The sequence below is a fragment of the Triturus cristatus genome, chromosome 8 (assembly GCF_964204655.1).
Source record: "Triturus cristatus chromosome 8, aTriCri1.1, whole genome shotgun sequence".
Lineage (NCBI taxonomy): Eukaryota > Metazoa > Chordata > Amphibia > Caudata > Salamandridae > Triturus > Triturus cristatus.
In genome coordinates this window covers 105700641-105719240 of record NC_140591.1, presented here as the reverse complement: position 1 = coordinate 105719240, position 18600 = coordinate 105700641, and the positions used below count along the sequence as shown (strand labels likewise).

At 43.1% G+C, this 18600-nt stretch overlaps 1 protein-coding gene across 1 annotated transcript in view; it reads right to left on the bottom strand.

Annotated features, from left to right (window-relative positions):
* STYXL2 (serine/threonine/tyrosine interacting like 2) overlaps window positions 1-18600 on the bottom strand; it is a 127794-nt gene that overhangs the window by 46771 nt on the left and 62423 nt on the right. The window contains exons 2-3 of the mRNA XM_085621113.1: window positions 16069-16197; window positions 5852-5946 (exon numbers count right to left, since the gene is read on the bottom strand). Of these exons, the coding sequence (XP_085477239.1) occupies window positions 5852-5946; window positions 16069-16178 (205 nt within the window). The 5' untranslated portion in view covers window positions 16179-16197. The remainder of the gene's footprint in view (window positions 1-5851; window positions 5947-16068; window positions 16198-18600) is intronic.

The following is an 18600-nucleotide window of genomic DNA, read 5'->3' as shown; positions in this document are numbered from 1 at the left end:
CCTCGCCCTCAGGAAGCCAATCTTACCCACCTCAACATATGGCATATTTCGCTATTTCTAAAGAGGTGGTCCCTTTTCCCTCCTCATTTGATGGCTGCTGTACCCTGGGATTATGGTATTGGGACAACGCCTGAGGATGTCCTCGAATGACATTAGCAAAGCAGCCACATGGGCAGCCCTCACACCTTCATTCATAACTAATCATTGTTGAAGGGGGATTACATTGCAAACCTTTTGACCTCTAGTATTGAGTTTTATACTTGTTGATAATTATTCTTCGAACTGTAATAAATCATAGGTGGCATATATTTTGCCTCGCTTTGCATATCCCCTTGAATCCATTACTGTTAATTAAGTACTATATCATGGTCCAGAAAATGCTACAGTATTGATTACCTCAGTCTAATCGACTTTGCCACAATTGCCACGACCAAAAGAGAAAGAGAATTTGCTAAATATGACAGAGGAAAAGGCAGAGAATGTGTATGTTTTTGCAACAGATATGTGAAATTTTATTTTTTTTACTCCCACTTTCCTCGCCCCCTCCCACACTCCACCCCCAATCGGTGCCGGCCGCTCCTTGGCAGAAGGGTGGTAGGTCACAGAAACTGAGAATCATAGCTGGCAGGGGAGCTTACACACGGTCAGTGCTTTTTCTGAGGTATGGGCTTTAATGCAGCCCTTTCCCAAAGCAAATTCACCAGCTGGACTTTCCAACTAGTAAAACAAGCATTGGCATAGCCATTAGGTCTCGCCTATGGCTTTACCAATATATTTTGCCTCGCTTTGCATATCCCCTTGAATCCATTACTGTTAATTAAGTACTATATCATGGTCCGGAAAATGCTACAGTATTGATTACTTCAGTCTAATCGACTTTGCCACAATTGCCGCGACCCTTCCCTCCTCGAATAGTTGCGTCACTAAATCGAGTTCAATATTATCCTTTAAAAATATCACACCCACCCCATACTTTTAAGTCCACATCAGCTTACCTTGACAATATAATGGTAGTTGATATCCTGAATGCAACATTTTTGTAATGCTCTACATCGCATACGATCATGCCGATTTATAAACAAACTGAACAGCTGAAACAAGCTAACGTTGTATTCTTTGGAGTTTAGATTCAACCGGCTTGCCAGTCTCATTGGCTGGAGTGGGATAAACAATGATGTCATCACTATGTGACTGTATGTTTTGTTACCTGGGCAATGGTATTTGATGGAAATACTCTTTTCAACAGTGGGTATTGTTCATTCATGTCCTGCATCAGTGATGAGCCATGACAACCTGATCAGATAGAGAAGGCATTGACTAGTGGTTAAGCTGCCACTTTGGCAACTAAGAACCTGGGTTCAAATCCCAGGCACATGACGGAAAATCATTGTGTTCTTAACAAATCACTAAAGGCCTGATCTTGAGTGAGGAGTATGATACTTACTCCATCAGGGTGAGACAGCAACTAAAATACTCAGTTCCCTGACTGAGTACCTGTACTCCACATTTAGAGATGTCTGCCGACTCTGAGGATATCTCTAGTCACGGGCATGAACCGCGATCAAGGCGGTTCCTGTCAAATTATTAACAGTTTGGTGAACAGATAGATGGCTCCGTCAAACATGACTCTGCTTGTCAAACTTTTAACAAGTTTTTGCTTTAAAAAAAAATAATTTTTTCTACATTTTATGCTTAAAGAAGCAAAAACGAATGACCCCCGCATCGTAGGAGCTATCCCCTATGGTGTGGGAGTCATGATTTTTCTTCACTGACAGGTTTTCCCTTGAGGTGAGGTACAGCAAAAAAATATATAACACTGTCCACTCTAAATCAGGCAGACGATGATATGCGTACACATATGATGTGTTGTCGGAGGAGTATGCAAGCGATGGAGCTGAGGTAGCCTCCATCGCAGACATACTTAAGGTCCGTCCGCCTGTAAATCATGTGGGCGGACCGAGGGTTTGGCGGGAGGGTACTTCGTCGCAGTTGCGATGGAGTACCCTCTGCACCAAACTCTATATCAGGCCCTTAATCTCCCATTTCCTAAAACTGTAAATATGTGTGAAATGCAATTGTAAAGATGAGATATCATTAAAAAATTCTAATATGTACATTTTCATGAGAGTGATACGCCCTTGTATGGTCTCCGATCGCCCCCGTAAGTGTACGGTGCATCGCTGCTCCTCATCCAGGTTTCCAAAACATGCATGAAAAATGTAGGGACGGAGACCTAGGACTTCTCTCCTAGCTCTCCTGTGGGTTCTTTCTAAACTAGCTTAAATGTGTAAGAGATGTGCCCTCCAGAACCACACATAATTTCCTAGGTGACTCTTCACTAAAAATGTAAAAGTTGTTATAAATCACAGACAAACTGAATTAGTTAGATCACTGATGCAAATCTGATGCTGATCCTCATGGCCTGATTAGAACTGGCATAATTATTCAGGAAACATGTTCAAATATTTTCATACAAATTTGGTTCTGTACAATTACAGGTTCACTATTTGGTGCTGAAAGAGAATTCACTAAATATGACAGAGGAAAAGGCAGAGAATGTGTATGTTTTTGCAACAGATATGTGAAATGTTCTTTTTTTACTCCCACTTACCTCGCCCCCTCCCATTCGCCACGCCCAATCGGTGCCGGCCGCTCCTTGGCAGAAGGGTGGTAGGTTACAGAAATTGAGAATCATAGTTGGCGGGGGAGCTTACACACGGCCAGTGCTTTTTCTGAGGTCTGGGCTGTAATGCAGCCCTTTCCCAAAGCAAATTCACCAGCTGGATTTTCCAACTAGTAAAAAAAAGGTTTATTGTTTGCCACCCGGTAAATGAAGGTGCAAGGTCAGCGGCCCACCCAGGAGTGAGCCGCCTACAAGTCCACATAGGCTCTGTGCCCTGCTCAACTCATCATGCGGGGTGAGCTGTGTTATTTGTCCTGCCCATACTAGCTTTCTGTGCGCTTCATGCCATATGTTTACCGTCAGTTGAGTGGGTCCGAGCAGCCGTGGTGTACGCTGTTTGTTATAAAGCGCCAACATCATGCCCTCCTTCCCGAGCCCGTATCTATCTGCTTTATAAGTGGGATTCGTCTGCGGAGCATGCACCCATTGATTAAGGACTTTCAAGTGCGCCGCCCAGTAATAGAGCTGGATGTTCGGTAGCGCAATGCCCCCATCAAACCACCCGCTATTTAGCTTGCGTTGCGCTATGCGTGCCGGTTTGTTCCCCCACAATAGCCCCGTGACCTGAGCCGTAATGCGTTTGAAGTACGAGGGTGGCACTGGGTACGGCGCGTTTTCGAGGGCATATAGGAATCGAGGCAGTGCCATCATCTTAAAAAGGGCTGCCTTCCCCAGCAGCGTTAGGGGGAGAGTCCCCCAGTGGGCGGCGTCTCTTCTGAGGCACTCCAGGGGTGGCAGGAGATTGTGCTTAAGAAATTCATCGGGATCCGCTGTAATATAGATTCCCAAATATCGAAAGCCCGCCGCGGAGAATTGCAGTGGGCAATCTCCCGGCAGCTGCTGCGGCGGGCCCCGCAGCACAAAGAGTATTGATTTGGACCAATTAATAGTGTACCCTGATGCGCGACCAAATTGTTCACATACATTGAGAAGCACCAGGATGGAGCATCTGGGTGAGGCCAGGTAGAGCAGAATATCATCCGCATAGAGCGATATGCGATCTTCCCAGTCCGCTGTCCATCGCAGTCCGCGTATCTGCGGCTCCCACCTAATCCATGCCGCCAGTGGCTCAAGCACCAGCGCAGTATAGCACTATTTTCACAAAGTCACTTGTTGCACTCTACACACTGTGTCATTTAGAATTACTTTATTGACAGCCATGTTCAGTAATTTATATACAATACAAAATGTCTCTTTTGACTAAAAAATAAGTGTCTTGGTGGTGTGTTCCGACAATACAGTTTGGTTCTTCAGTAGAGACGTTGAACCCTTGTTGACTTCATAGTTCCCGCACTAAAATTGAATATTGTGGTTATAGTGATTTCACTCGTACAAAGCAATTGACACCTTCCCGACAGAACCAATTCTTTATATATTATACATACCCGGGTTCTGAGGGACACAGGGTCGCCCCATTTTTTTAAATGGTATATGTTTTTGCAACAGATTTGTGAAATGTTATTTTTTTTACTCCCACTTACCTCTTCCCCTCCCATTCGCCACCCCCAATCGTTGCAACACAGCCAGTGCTTTTTCTGAGGTCTGGGCTGTAATGCAGCCCTTTCCCAAAGCAAATTTACCAGCTGAATTTTCCAACTACTAAAAAAAGGTTTATTGTTTGCCACCCGGTAAATGAAGGTGCAAGGTCAGCGGCCCACCCAGGAGTGAGCGGCCTACAAGTCCACATAGGATCTGTGCCCTGCTCAACTCACCATCGGGGCCTTAGAATCTTTTTTTTACTGTCGTAGAAAGTGTCTACAATATTATAAAAGTGTAAAGTTACTTTCAGTGGTGTCATTTGCATAAGAAGTTTCAAAAAACAATTGCACAGGTACTTCTCACACTGGACAGGAAGAAATGTAGTTCTGAGGCTCTCTCCCAGATGTTCCAAAATCATGAAAACTGCTGAAGTCATGAAAGCCATGCATCTTCTGTGATATGATACAAAACTCAAACTTTTCTGCCATTGTCTACCTAATGTGACTTGGAGCCTTTGTTGGAAAAAATCTCATTTATACAATGCTCTAGTTGTAATAATCTAAGAGTCAGGGCCCTCGTCAGCTTTTACCACCCATGTCCCCTGCCAGCACTGCCAATGACAGAACCAACACAACTACTAACCATCGCACCCTACAAGTGTGACAATTCAAACTATTCAAGGCCTCGAAGATATAAGAATGGCTTCAGTGGTAGGTATTAGTCATTTTTAAAGTATACTGAATTAATAAACAACTCTTGCTGTGCTCATCTCTATTTAGACAAACAGCGCTCCATGTGGCAGAGTATCATAAGTCTGGACAATTAAGTGCCAGCGCCAAGCACCAGCAACCACCGGCTCAAATTAAGCACTGCATCTATAAATCTATATGTTTCTAGGCATAGCCTGTTTTACCAGCTTAATGTAATTAAAAAAATCATAAATGAAAAAATATACACACACACTCACACACACACGCACGCACACACACTATTGTTAACCCTCTTCATCCACTGGTCTTTACAACTGTCATTCATATTTTACTTCCGCCCACCACAGCATACACCATGACCAATTGGTCAGTCCACTTCAGCCACTGACTTTCTTGGCCTTTGGGTGACAGCATTTTGCCTAATCACATGAACACAGCCACCTGAAAGCTCCCTTAAGTGTCAGGGTTGGCGGGACAATACCTCACCTATACAATGCATTTTTCTTTCCGTTCCTTATCCTTCCTAATTTTGTGTTTACTCTATTACTTCAGGTAATAGTATTTCAAAGCCAATAATACCTTTTCTTTGCACCAATATTATTAAAATTTTCTTGTACTATTCATTACAATCAAAAGGGATTTCTATACCTCATGTAAGTACGTCTACTTGCGAGTAAGCACCCTTACTATTCAAATAAAATTACAGGCACTGGTTATTTTTTTTTCTATTTTTTTTATTGCAAGTGTATGGCTACCACTTTTAGGCAGCCACATGTCTACTTTTGTTTGTTATATTTTGTGCACTATGCTTGCAATAGCAATAACCAATGAAAACTATTAAGTCATAGCACCAGCTTGCCAAGGCCAGGCCTATTGGCTTTGCATAGGTTCTCTTGGTCGTTGGAGGTGGACCCTGTACTCTCTATTCGTCCTTACAGTCATGCTGGCTGGGACAAGGGCGTCGAGAAGCGACACTTACCTTCGTTTATGATCTGCTTGGCAGCCACAGCAGACGAGAGGTGGATGGGCTCCATGAAGATGCTCGCGGTGTAGGAGTCTGACAGCAGGGAGTACCTGTCAATCAAAGCCAGATGAGATGGAGACCATTAGTTCTTTCCACTCACCCTTTACACATGGAATACAACTCAAAGCTTGATCAGCTTTTCAGGTACCTTAGTCCCAGTAGTGTTACTCGATGAAATACTACTTCCAGGGAGGCTAGTCATTACTATCCCTGGAGGGTATTATTGTTTGTCTCTAGTGCCACTAGGAAAAGACCACGGGCACCAGTGTACTGCAAAGGACCAGCCAGCTTGACTCTCCCACGGTGGCTTGGGTGAACGGTCAAGAATGAGTCTGGGAGAGGTAGAGGCTTTGGTCCAGTTACTGCGTGACACTCTCTTCTACACAACAAAGGTCAATGGTGAGTCTTAAAAAAAGACTATAACTTTAAAATTAGGGAAATACAGTTTAAAAAAAGATAAACACAGGAGGCCTTAAGGTGTTATCTACATGTCTGTTTGTCTGTCTGCAGCTGTACAGAGTGTAATATGCTACTTATTACCATTGTGTGTGATGGCTAGAGTGGGCATGATGCCCCACCCCTTCCTCAGCAATGGTGACAAAAAGCATATTACATTTGGCGCATACCTATACAAGGTTTACCCCATGGCCTTGTTCCCATGTTTATGTTTTTTAAAGATATTTAACCAAAACCAGGACGCAGGGGTTTAAATTGTGCAGTAAGGTAAGCTCACACTGAGGAGGCCTTGCACCCTTAGGAGGATTGTTTGTATATGTTCAGTAACTGTAATATAGAATACCTGAGGGAGCAAACAATGTTCTTGTAATGTCACGTTCTCTCTACTGTGTAATAAACTGCATTTTGACCTTGCACTAGTGTAATTTATGCGTGAATGTTCGTCTATTACTTAGTGCAATTGTATTAAATAATGTGTTATCGAATAACATTTACATTCACTATTATTCACCATCAGTTTTGCCCGTCAGGTCTAATGAGAGAGTAAGGAAAGCTCAACAATATAAGGGTCAATGGGACCCGACCTCTGCGCACTGTAACTGTTAGGTAGAAATACCTGAATACATTGTAATTTTCACACTATTTGAAATAGAATAAATTTCATACTTTTCTTCAACATAAAATACACTGCAAAATTCAACGAATCCAAAGCATAATTATGAATACATTCCAATTTTTATTCAAATTCATTGGATGTCCTTAGGTTTCATCTTGTTCAATCCAAGTTCTTAAATCAATAGAATATTCAAAGAATTATCTTGCTGCCCAATGCATTTCGAGCCTGAACTGGCTCTTCTTCAGGGGCTCAAATTCTACAACATAAACAAAAAAATCATACTTTACAATAGTAGGTGTACTAGCGTCATTAAATCCAAAGCAGCTTATGCTTCATTTAGCTTAAACAATGTGATGAATCTTTCTGAGAAACGACATTTAGCTACTCATTGGATTGAGGAGAGACACAGTATAGCCCAATTAAAGTTCTCTGTGCTAGAAAGGGTTGTACAACATACAGACACAGATCTCACCAGAGGTCTTTTACAAAGAGAGACTTACTGGATAAAACGTCTAGACACCCTGATTGACAGGGGAATTAATGACAGAATTGACTATGCATGTTATCAGAATGTATATATCACTGTTACAGGATGGTTCAGCATGATTCATATGCGCTGTTTCCATATGGATAAAATGACGACATTTCACTGGGGTTTTCTTATGTTTCACTCTATTTTTATTCTATTTCTCACATCCCTCAAAATAGCTCATCCACTGATTTCTAGGATCAGAGTTACAGTAATTAGCTTTTGAAGGCGATACGATATTTCAGCGATCCACCATTGTCTCTTTAACAGTTATTTTCATCACACCCTCCCTCGACCATAGTCTTTCAGCATTATTAGTTTAATTCCAGTTCGTGAACCGATCGTGCAGTATACTTGAGATTAAGCCCTTTTAAGATGGCGACATTTTTCAGACCACAGACTTATTGTCTGTTTTTAGTTTCTAGGAGATATCGACATCGCGAGATCAGTCCGTTTTTTATCGTTACACCGGACGTTCACCATTGCACTGAGCTACCACGAAGCTCCCTGCTTTCGCATGAGGAAGACCCACGGCAGAATTCCCCCGAATTCGCCACCGTTTAACAGAGGATTTTGGGCCAGAACTCTTCAGTTTTTTAGCACGGTATGATTTTTTAGTTGTTCCCGTTAGTAGGCACTCATAGAGGAGTTCGACCAAGAACCCTTTACACTTTTTTATACTTAATACCGTCAATCCTGTTTATTTCAGATCGCGTTTGTACCAGACTTCAGATTTTGGTCACGTCGTGCTTAAGCATTAGGATCAAGGTATTTATTTTTCATAACCACGCACAATTTGCCAGTTCCCAAACGTGGCAGTAGATTCACAGGCTTTAAACAGATTAATGGTTCCTTTAGAATAGTGTCACCCTTTGGTGGAGGGCTTTCTGTCAATTTCAATGTCGTTTCTCAAAAAGATTCATCAATCACTTCACATTGTTTAAGCTAAATGAAGCATAAGCTGCTTTGGATTTAATGACGCTAGTACACCTACTATTGTAAAGCATGATTTTTTTGTTTATGTTGTAGAATTTGAGCCCCTGAAGAAGAGCCAGTTCAGGCTCGAAATGCATTGGGCAGCAAGATAATTCTTTGGATATTCTATTGATTTAAGAACTTGGATTGAACAAGATGAAACCTAAGGACATCCAATGAATTTAAATAAAAATTGGAATGTATTCATAATTATGCTTTGGATTCGTTGAACTTTGCAGTGTATTTTATGTTGAAGAAAAGTATGAAATTTATTCTATTTCAAATAGTGTGAAAATTACAATGTATTCAGGTATTTCTACCTAACAGTTACAGTGCGCAGAGGTCGGGTCCCATTGACCCTTATATTGCTGTGCAAAGTTAGGCACACAAGACTGTTGCGTGCCTCCTCCGCAGCACGCTTCTTATTTAAACGGTTTAAGACAGGACAAACATTATTGAGTTATCCAAAGCCAGTGTGTGCCTCTCCAAAAAATATTAGAGTAAGGAAAGCTGCCAAGATGGCTGCCGATAACCTGTAGATTGACAGGAAGTGGTCGATGCGCGTGGGGGAAGGCGGGCAGCGCTCACCATTGAAAATGCTGTGCTTTCAATCCTGTTTTTTTTTCAGTTAATTTTTAATGTAGATCTCATCAATTTTGGGTGTTGTGAAGTTGGTGATCTTGGATATAATAACTAATAAAACTAATAAAACCGTCAGTTTTATTCAAAACAGTGAAATGCCGAGAGGGATGTAGGAGATGTTTCTAGTTCCTCTGGTCTTCTGCAGTAAGTGTGCTGTGCTGGGCTATCCTGGGCTTGGCATGTAGGACGGATGGCTGGATTCTAACGTCTGTGTGTGCAGGGGCTGTGATATTGATTGCTGGACAGAAAGGTTCTAGAGGTCACTCATTCCTTGGGAGGGGTGAACACTACAGCCATATTGGGCATTCATCTGGACACACTTCCCTGGCTGCACCTGACCACAGTCGTCCGTGTAGGGGCGCAGGCGGCTTGCCTCTAGTGTGCCAGTGGACGTCAATGTACAGAAACTTCAGGCAACTCAGAAATATAGGTTAAGCAACGTATCTACATAAAAAGGGCTCCCAGCAATGTACGTCTGGGGTACTGTCGAAACATATTTTTTATTATTCCTAACTGGCAAAATGTAAAAAACATAAAGTTACATACTAAACTCAATTAGTGCAAGCACTTTGTCTTTAAAAATCCACATCATTTTCTACCCATCTTTCACCACACATATCCTCATACATACATCTCACGCAGACATACAGACGATATACATGAAGTTTTCTGTAGCACTCGATTCTTTAGCACCGTCTTCCTGGGTTTTTATACATGAATTCTAAAGATCATTTGATATTAATTTGACATTGAAACAATAATACTCTTGTTTCCAGTGGCTTTAGGTCTCTGGTTTTTATAGATGAATTCTAAAGATCATTTGATATTATTTTGACATTGACACAGTAATACTCTTGTTTCCAGTGGCTTTAGGTCTCTGGTTTTTATAGATGAATTTTAAAGATCATTTGATATTATTTTGACATTGAAACAATAATACTCTTGTTTCCAGTGGCTTTAGGTCTCTGGTTTGTATAGATGAATTCTAAAGATCGTTAGATATTATTTTGAGATTGATACTATAAATCTCTTGTTTTCCGTTTTCCTATGGCTTTAGGTTTCTACGCGTGTTTCAGCAAAACCGCCTTCATCAGGAAAGCCACAACTTTCTCAAATGATTGAAAGGAACCTGTTGTGATGCTATAAATGTCACGACGGAATATATGCATGCAATTACACCCAAAGGAAACTAATTGGTAGGTAACCTTTGATTGATAAGCAAAATTGACCACCCGGGGAGCCCGTAAGCGCATCGATGTGGTTCAATTGATTGAAACTACTCGACCTGGGGATAAACTGTGATGACACTCCGGGGTTCTACATGTGAACAATATACATGTTGGGGGCAGTGGAGACGGACTTTAGTGAAGTTCCAATGTTTAAAAGGTGAGATCTGTAAAGGCAGGCCAGCCTGCTTACATGTAGTGTGGGCCATCCTGGGGTTACCGGCTTGCCATGACAGATATCTTCAAAGTTCCAACTTGAATGAAAGGCAGTGGCACCATTGTTTGCATCCAGCGCCCTATGATCAGGGGCGCAGCTTAGTCATTTAAATTCGGGGGTTTGAATCTCAAATTTCTTAACTAAAAAGGCGGTGGGCCACGGGGTGGGGTTGTGATGGCCAAGGTTGGGGTTGGACTATTTCCATGAAGTACAGGGTCAGTACTAATTCGCATTAGGCGAGCCTCTATCTAGACTGACACAGTGAGCAAAAAAACGAAGGATTGGAATGTTATCCCGAGCGACTGACACTGGTAAGGCTATTCTCAAGCATTCATTCCATAACCCCTTGGGTGTTTGATTGCCAGTAGTACACCTGGAAGCCTGACTCTGGCACAGCTTTGCAAGTCTACTACTGCTAATGTATGTGAGTTCCAAAAAGTAGTACATTTGCACCCCTTCAAGAAATACTTCTACGGGTGCAGATTTGCTATTTGTTTGGTAAACCAGTCACTATATGGGCATTGGTTCACATAAATTACACTTTTGAGTAATATACAGCTTTGAGCAAGTTCACTACTTTTTGGCTAGCCACAAAATCCAAGTGTAAATTTCCTCAAACTGTAACTTTAACATATCCACCAAACTGAAGGACTTGAGGCTGTTCACAAACTGAATTGTATAGTGCTTTTTGTAGTAACACAATAGTACTATAAATGTACTACAAAATGCTATTCACAAATTGCACTTCTAAAGTACGACTGCAAAAAAAGGAACTTGAGAAGTGCAGTTTGTGAATAGCATTTTGTATTATGTTTGTACTGCAAGACCTACTACAAAATGTAGTTTGTGAATAGCCAAAGGAGGACACGCCCAGTGTGGTATGGTACGGTCAAATGAAGCAAATGTTTGGGAACCCACCAAGTGGGTTAGAAGACCCCTCACACACCAACCTGGTTGGTGTCATGCTTCATCATCGGGGCCCCAACCGGGTGGCCGAGTGCCTCCCGGTTGTGCTGCGACGCCTGACTGCAGCGGAGCTGGTGTGGTGCAGAAGTGTGATGTGGTGAAAAATTAAAAAATACCACTGAGGATCCTTACCATAGAGAAATTTATTTTGGCGGCTCAGGGTATTGGTTACAAAGCTATGTGGTGCAACTAAATGAAGAAGTAATTATCTATTAGTTGACTAAGTGATGGGTCTACATGTTTCAGCTCTCTAGTAAAAAATAGTGGGGAGCTTTCGTCAGGACCAGTGAGGAGTGAGTGGCAAAAAGGTGTAGTGCCACGTGGTGAATAAAATTTAAAAATAGGGTTACCTACACACTCGCTAAGGTGTGTGGAACGCGGTGTCAACACATTAGCGGACACTTGGCGCAAACCTGTGGAAGGAAAAACAAGACAGCACACAATACATATTTAACATTTGATGCACTGAGTGGCAGGCGACATACTGGTAGGTTTTATTGTGCCGTGAGATATCAAACCTGTCTTCAATAAGCGTACCATAAGTGACACACATACCTCTAGGGTGTATCATGTTGCTATGCAGAGGAGCGGAGGCAAGACCATTGCCACCAGCCTTTATCTATAGGCTATGCCATACTGGGTTCTTCCTCTCAGACACCCATCAATAACCTTTATCTGGCTCTGATTTCCCCGCTGCCCAGCGCTCATTCACTGCCCCGTGCCCCCCGGAACAGCCTGAATAAGCCCTGACCCCTTTGGGATGATGCCACCAGCCTTTATCTATAGGCCACGCCATACCTTACATCTTATCTGGTTCATCTTCTCAGACACCCATCATTAGCGTTGATATTTGAGTGTGTAGGTAACCCTATTTTTAAATTTTATTCACCACGTGGCACTACACCTTTTTGCCACTCACTCCTCACTGGTCCTGACGAAAGCTCCCCACTATTTTTTACTAGAGAGCTGAAACATGTAGACCCATCACTTAGTCAACTAATAGATAATTACTTCTTCATTTAGTTGCACCACATAGCTTTTTAACCAATACCCTGAGCCGCCAAAATAAATTTCTCTATGGTAAGGATCCTCAGTGGTATTTTTTAATTTTTCACCACATCACACTTCTGCACCACACCAGCTCCGCTGCAGTCAGGCGTCGCAGCACAACCGGGAGGCACTCGGCCACCCGGTTGGGGCCCCGATGATGAAGCATGACACCAACCAGGTTGGTGTGTGAGGGGTCTTCTAACCCACTTGGTGGGTTCCCAAACATTTGCTTCATTTGACCGTACCATACCACACTGGGCGTGTCCTCCTTTGAATAAACTTATCTAACTCCAGGGGATACGGACACAACCCCTCCTTGTTGTCCCTAGCTCTCCCTTTGTTCTTTATAGTTTGTGAATAGCCCCCATGCTCTTCATGGAAACCCCGAAGTAGTCATGTAAACCCAAAACATGGCCTAGATTCTTATTGTAGATGGAGCAACATTATAGTCTATTAAATCAAACATAAGCGGTGCTTCTACAGCGCCTATCCTGAACTCAAGTATTTAAAAAAGCGCTCATATGTGATAGTAAAGTAAAAGGAGGCTCTGAAATAAATTGTTTGCCTAGGATCACACAATTTGGACAAGCAGGAAAGCCAGTATTGAGTTATCTGGTTTCACATTTTGAAATTCAGCCACCAGATGTATATCTTAGTTGCTCTTTCCTGTTTTACAGCAAAGGTCACTATTTTGTATTTTATTCTTGCCACGGGACAGACACAGACATAGCAGACGCGACTCAGGGCACCCCGACCCAATTACCAGGGCAAGAATGCATTTATTTGGAGGGTGTCACGTCCCAAATACACCCTTGAAGCTACGCCCCTGCCTATGATATCTACTTCAAATAGACTTTGCATTCTGGCTCACCCGTCTGCTAATCCTAAAAGTGGCAGGAGCAGACGTACTAGAACCACAGACACAATTACGTCATTCTAAAATTAGGCTGGGCCTGACTGAATTGGTCAGACAGTTTCATAGCAGTGATTGTGCAGCGTTTTCTGTCTATGCTGAGCTGGAGCTTCTAAAAGGCTGCTTTAGCTGTAGGCCAGAGCAAACACTGTGCAAACGGTCTTGCTACAGTGTCTCTCCTCTGGTCTATCCAGTTCTTAATTTGTAAAACAGTAAGTGCCAGGGCCTTTGTCAGGATGCTACCACAGCTCGCACCAACCACTGCCCCTGTCAGTACTGCCAACAACGGAACTGACAAAACTACTAACCATCACACTCCTACTAGTGTGACATTTCAGACTATTCCAGGCCCCCAAAGCTACAAGAATGGCTTGGGCAGCAGGTATTAGTTACTTTTAATGTATTTTGAATTAATAAACAACCGTTGTTGTGCTCATCTCTAAATCAGACAAACAGTGCCACCATGTGGCAAACTGCCATAAGTCCCAGTGTTGACAGTTAAGCGCTGGTGCTGGGCACCGGAAACCACCATCACAAATTGAGCACAGGATTTATCCGTATATCTGCATCTCCTCATAACTACAACTGAGTCTGTCCTTGCTCCATGGCCTCAAACCTAATTCAAGGCTTAGGGGTCAATTACGATGTTGTTCAAAAAGGCTCCGAACGGCATTCGATTAGTTCGAATCCTATTCGTAAGCCTTGTTTCCGACTGACTCAGAAATATTTCCGAACGACCGATCATGATGTTCGTAAAACGTTTGGACTGTCCGACTCGGTTTCGAACGGCATTTGAAGTAACCGAGTCATTCTGAGCCGACTCAAACAGTTCTACGGAATGAGGTTCCGACCAAGCGATAAGGATGTCGGATTAAGACAAACTTTCCGAAACGGTTGTTCCAACACAGATCGACTGTCACATTCTGACTTTGGGGGCCTGTAGCAGGCCCCCCTTCACCCGGGGCCTCCAAATTGGGCATGTGGGGGTACCCATGGGTCCCTCCTTTCCAACCATGGACAGTGTGTCAGGCAACTTGGGGTTCCCACCACAGGGTGAACGATTTTCTCCAACCACACCTTTCTTCAATGGGAGCCTTTGAATTTGGTCGGAACACAGGCTCCCATTGAAGTTAATGGGAGTACAACTGAACGTTGTTGGGAACCACCATAATCAATAGGCTGGCCCTGTCGAAATCTAGAAAGAACCTAACCCAGCTCCGCTAACATTCTTATTATTCTGTGTTACATGACATTCAATTTCATATTAATAACTTCATACCACTAGACAAAGCGGCAGAGGTGGAAAACGTGTTATTACGTTTTGGATCACTACCCTCTGACTGTCAGACAAGAACTCAGCACATTCCAAATGGCTTCAGCAGGCAATCACCAGCCCCAAAATACTGAGTGACTCTTAAATGAAAGAAATTGAAGACTACTTCCAAAAGAATTAGGATACACACTGCTCAAAGTTTCTTCAATGGGAAGTATTCAAAGTGACATCAGGGTAGCGAAAAGCTGACGCGGCTTCCCCCAGTAGAAGCCGAAGTGCCTGTGATTTCAGCAGCCTCATCAACAGAAGTAGAGGTGCCTCTGAAAGCTGGAATTTTACCCAAATTCAAACCGTAGCCTGTGGTTAGTTACCTCTGCATGTGAAAAAATCTCTGCAGCCTGGGAGCCTGGGGTGGGTCTTTGCTTTCTTTTGGGTGGTCAGTGTGTGCTTGGGCTTGAGAAAAAATCCCAAAAGAAGATCCACGAGCCACCACCTGAGCCGAATGGGGCCTCCGTCCCCTAACCTGTGTGTGTGCCACCCCACCTTCACAACGGTGGCATGTGTGGAGTGTGGAGACTCCCTCACCACTATGGGGCCACTGCCATGAGTGCAGAGACTTTCCCACAACTGCGGGGACTCCACCACGACTACGAGGACTCTTCAAGGAGTGCAGGGACTTCACCATGAGTGTGGAGATTCCCCCACTGCTACGGAGCCTCCACCATGAGCGCAGAGACTCCCCCACAAATGCAGGGCCTCTGCCACGAGTGCTCAGACTCCCCCATGACTGCAGGGCCTCTGCCACAAGTGACGAGACTCCCCCATGACTGCAGGGCCTCTGCCACGAGTGCGGAGGCCCTTTACGAATCAGCCCCAATGTGTCTACGGATATCAGTGTGGTATGTAAATCTGCCCTCCACCTCCGGATTTACTAGTATTGGGGCTTACAATAACTCAAGAGGGGAATTACTGGGGTAATACAAGGTGGAGCCTGAGGGTTCATCCAGACGTGAAGAATAATCATATGAATTGTGAAGTACTAGACACGTTTGCGCAGGTTATTCCCCATTTCCCCCAGGAGCTTCACCTGGACCATTAATTTTAATTCCGGGCACATCGAAATTACCAGGCACCTTGTAATGAGTCCCAAAAATAAAAAATAAACTTATTTTAATTTCTAGTGTAATGAAATATTTCTAAGAATTACAAATGCTTTTGAAATGAATTTGATCACAAAAGAATATTATAGTCTGACAACATCGTTCAACGTTACAGAAAGAATCTGATGCTGGTAACAAGTGGTACTCACTGACTAGGAGAAGGACTGCGGAGATAGTGGGCTTGGACGGCCCTCACATCGCTTTCATCCTCTTCATGTGGGACAACCTGTTCCCCATCGGAGTCTGTGCCACTTGCCATGGTTATCTGCTAGATTTGCCTGAAAAAGGAAAGCAATAACATTAGAAAACATGTTGCAAACCCACTCCAATAGATGCCAGCAAATTCAGGAATCTGATGGTTTAACTGGTCAGGTTTGACTTTGATACTGCTCAGGCTAGTGTTATATGTGGTTCATAAAAATAAACTACTGTGTCTTTCTGTGTTTTCACCAACTTTTTATCCATTGACTAATACCAGTTAAGTAGGCCTGGGTGGAACTTGTGGAGTTTCACTACGTGGAATTCCGCAGAGTGTAAAAAAACTCATGGAATTCCGGGAACTGGCGGAAATAGGCACATTGCGCTGCTCGCGCAGTGTTTTATCGCTGGAGCTCATTTTACGCTGAAAAAGTGCAAACACCATCACATGGTGCTCAAGAGGCCGCAGCTTCTCAAGTTTATTTTGCTGTCGCTCGAGTAGATTTTCTACTTGCGCAGCAACTTTCTGACCGTGAGCGGTCACGACCGCCTGCATTGGAGAAATCTCACTGGGTGCCCCCCTTGCAACTGAAACTCATGCTAGGGGTCACCAAATCTCACTTACCAGCTTACCTTTTTCTAGTTGTGGCCGTGAAAAATGCCCGCCACGCGGCAGATGGTGGAATTTGGATGGAACTCTGCATTACAAGCGTAACGCTGTGTGAACAAAATTACATCAGTTCCACTGGCAGAGCAGAATATATCGCCCGCCCCTACATTTAAGGCATATTTGATTTCTGTGATACGTATAAATTAGGTTCCAAACCTTTACTATGAAATATTTGCTAAATATGTCAGAGCAGAATAGAAAACATATTCCTGCTTGGTGTTCTAATGCACATTAATACATGTATCCCACTTTTTAAAATGGAGACTGCACTTCTTCACTGTTCCTATTGCTCTGTAATTGCTGTGCTTCCCAGGTCTGCTGTTCTGGACCGCTGTGGGCGCTGTCTTTTTTAGGGTGAGTGAGTGTTTGAATGAGTTTTCACACACCTGTCTGTCAATAAAATTGATCTTCAGGCATTTTTTAGCTGACAACACCTTGATGCTTAGGCCGAGCTACCAAAAGTGAGCCACGTGCCCCTTACATAAACCAGACTATCTGTGTGGAGCAGAATATTTGGGACCGGCAGAGGGTAAGACGCAGCTCACATCAGGACTTTGGTCTATTTTCATTGTGCGTTTCATTTTGAATATGCTACTATTTAGCAGAAAGTTCTGGTTAGCCTAAAAAAGCCATTTACATTGTCCAGGAGAAATTACAATGTCAACTCTCCCTAAGAAAGAACAAATGAAATGGCATTCTAAGAATCATCAGCTGGTTGTAGAGGCTGTGGCAAACTGCTGAGCATATAAAATCATGGCAGACCCTATCAACAGCCCCAAGCATATAAAGTAATGGCAGACTCATCTAACATCCCCAAGAAAATAAAGTAATGGCAGACTCAATCAATATTTTCATGCAGCAAAAGTAATGGCAGACTCAATCAACATCCCTAAGAATCTAAAGTAATGGCAGACTCAATCAACATCCCCAAGCATCTAAACTGATGGCATACTCAATAAACATCCCCAACTATAAAAAGCAATGGCAGACTCAATCAACCGCCCCAAGTATCTAAAGTAATGGCAGACTCATTCAACAGCCCCAAGCATCTAAGTGATGTCAGACTCAATCAACAGTTCCAAGCATCTAAAGTGATGGTAGACTCAATCAACATCCCCAAGTATCTAAAGTAAAAGCAGACTCAATCAACAGCCCCAGGCATCTAAAGTAATGGCAAACTCATCCAACATCCTCAAGTAATTAAAGCAATGGCACATTCAATCAACAGCCCCAAGCTTTTAAAGTAATGGCAGACTCAATCAATATCCCCAAGCATCTACAGTAATGGCAGACTCATTCAACATCCCCAAGTAAATAAAGTAATGGCCCACTCAATCAACAGCCCCAAGCATCTAAAGTAATGGCACACTCAATCACTAGCCCCAAGCATCTAAAGTGATGGCAGACTCAATCAACAGCCCCAAGCATCTAAAGTAAATGCAGACTCAATCAACAGTCCCTAGCATCTAAAGTGATGGCACACTCAATCAACAGTCCCAAGCATCTAAAGTAATGGGAGACTCAATCAACATCCCCAGCTTTATAAAGTACTGCCAGACTCAATCAATATCCCTAAGCAGCAAACATGATGGCAGATTCAATCAACAGCCCCAAACATCTAACGTGATGGCAGACTCAATCAACAGTACCAAGCATCTAAAGTAATAGCAGACTCAATCAACAACCCCAAGCAACTGAATTAATGGCAGACTCAATCAACAGCCCCAAGCATCAAAAGTGATGGTAGACTCAAACAACAGTCCCAAACATCTAAAGTAATGGCAGACTCAATCAACATCCCCAAGTAAATAAA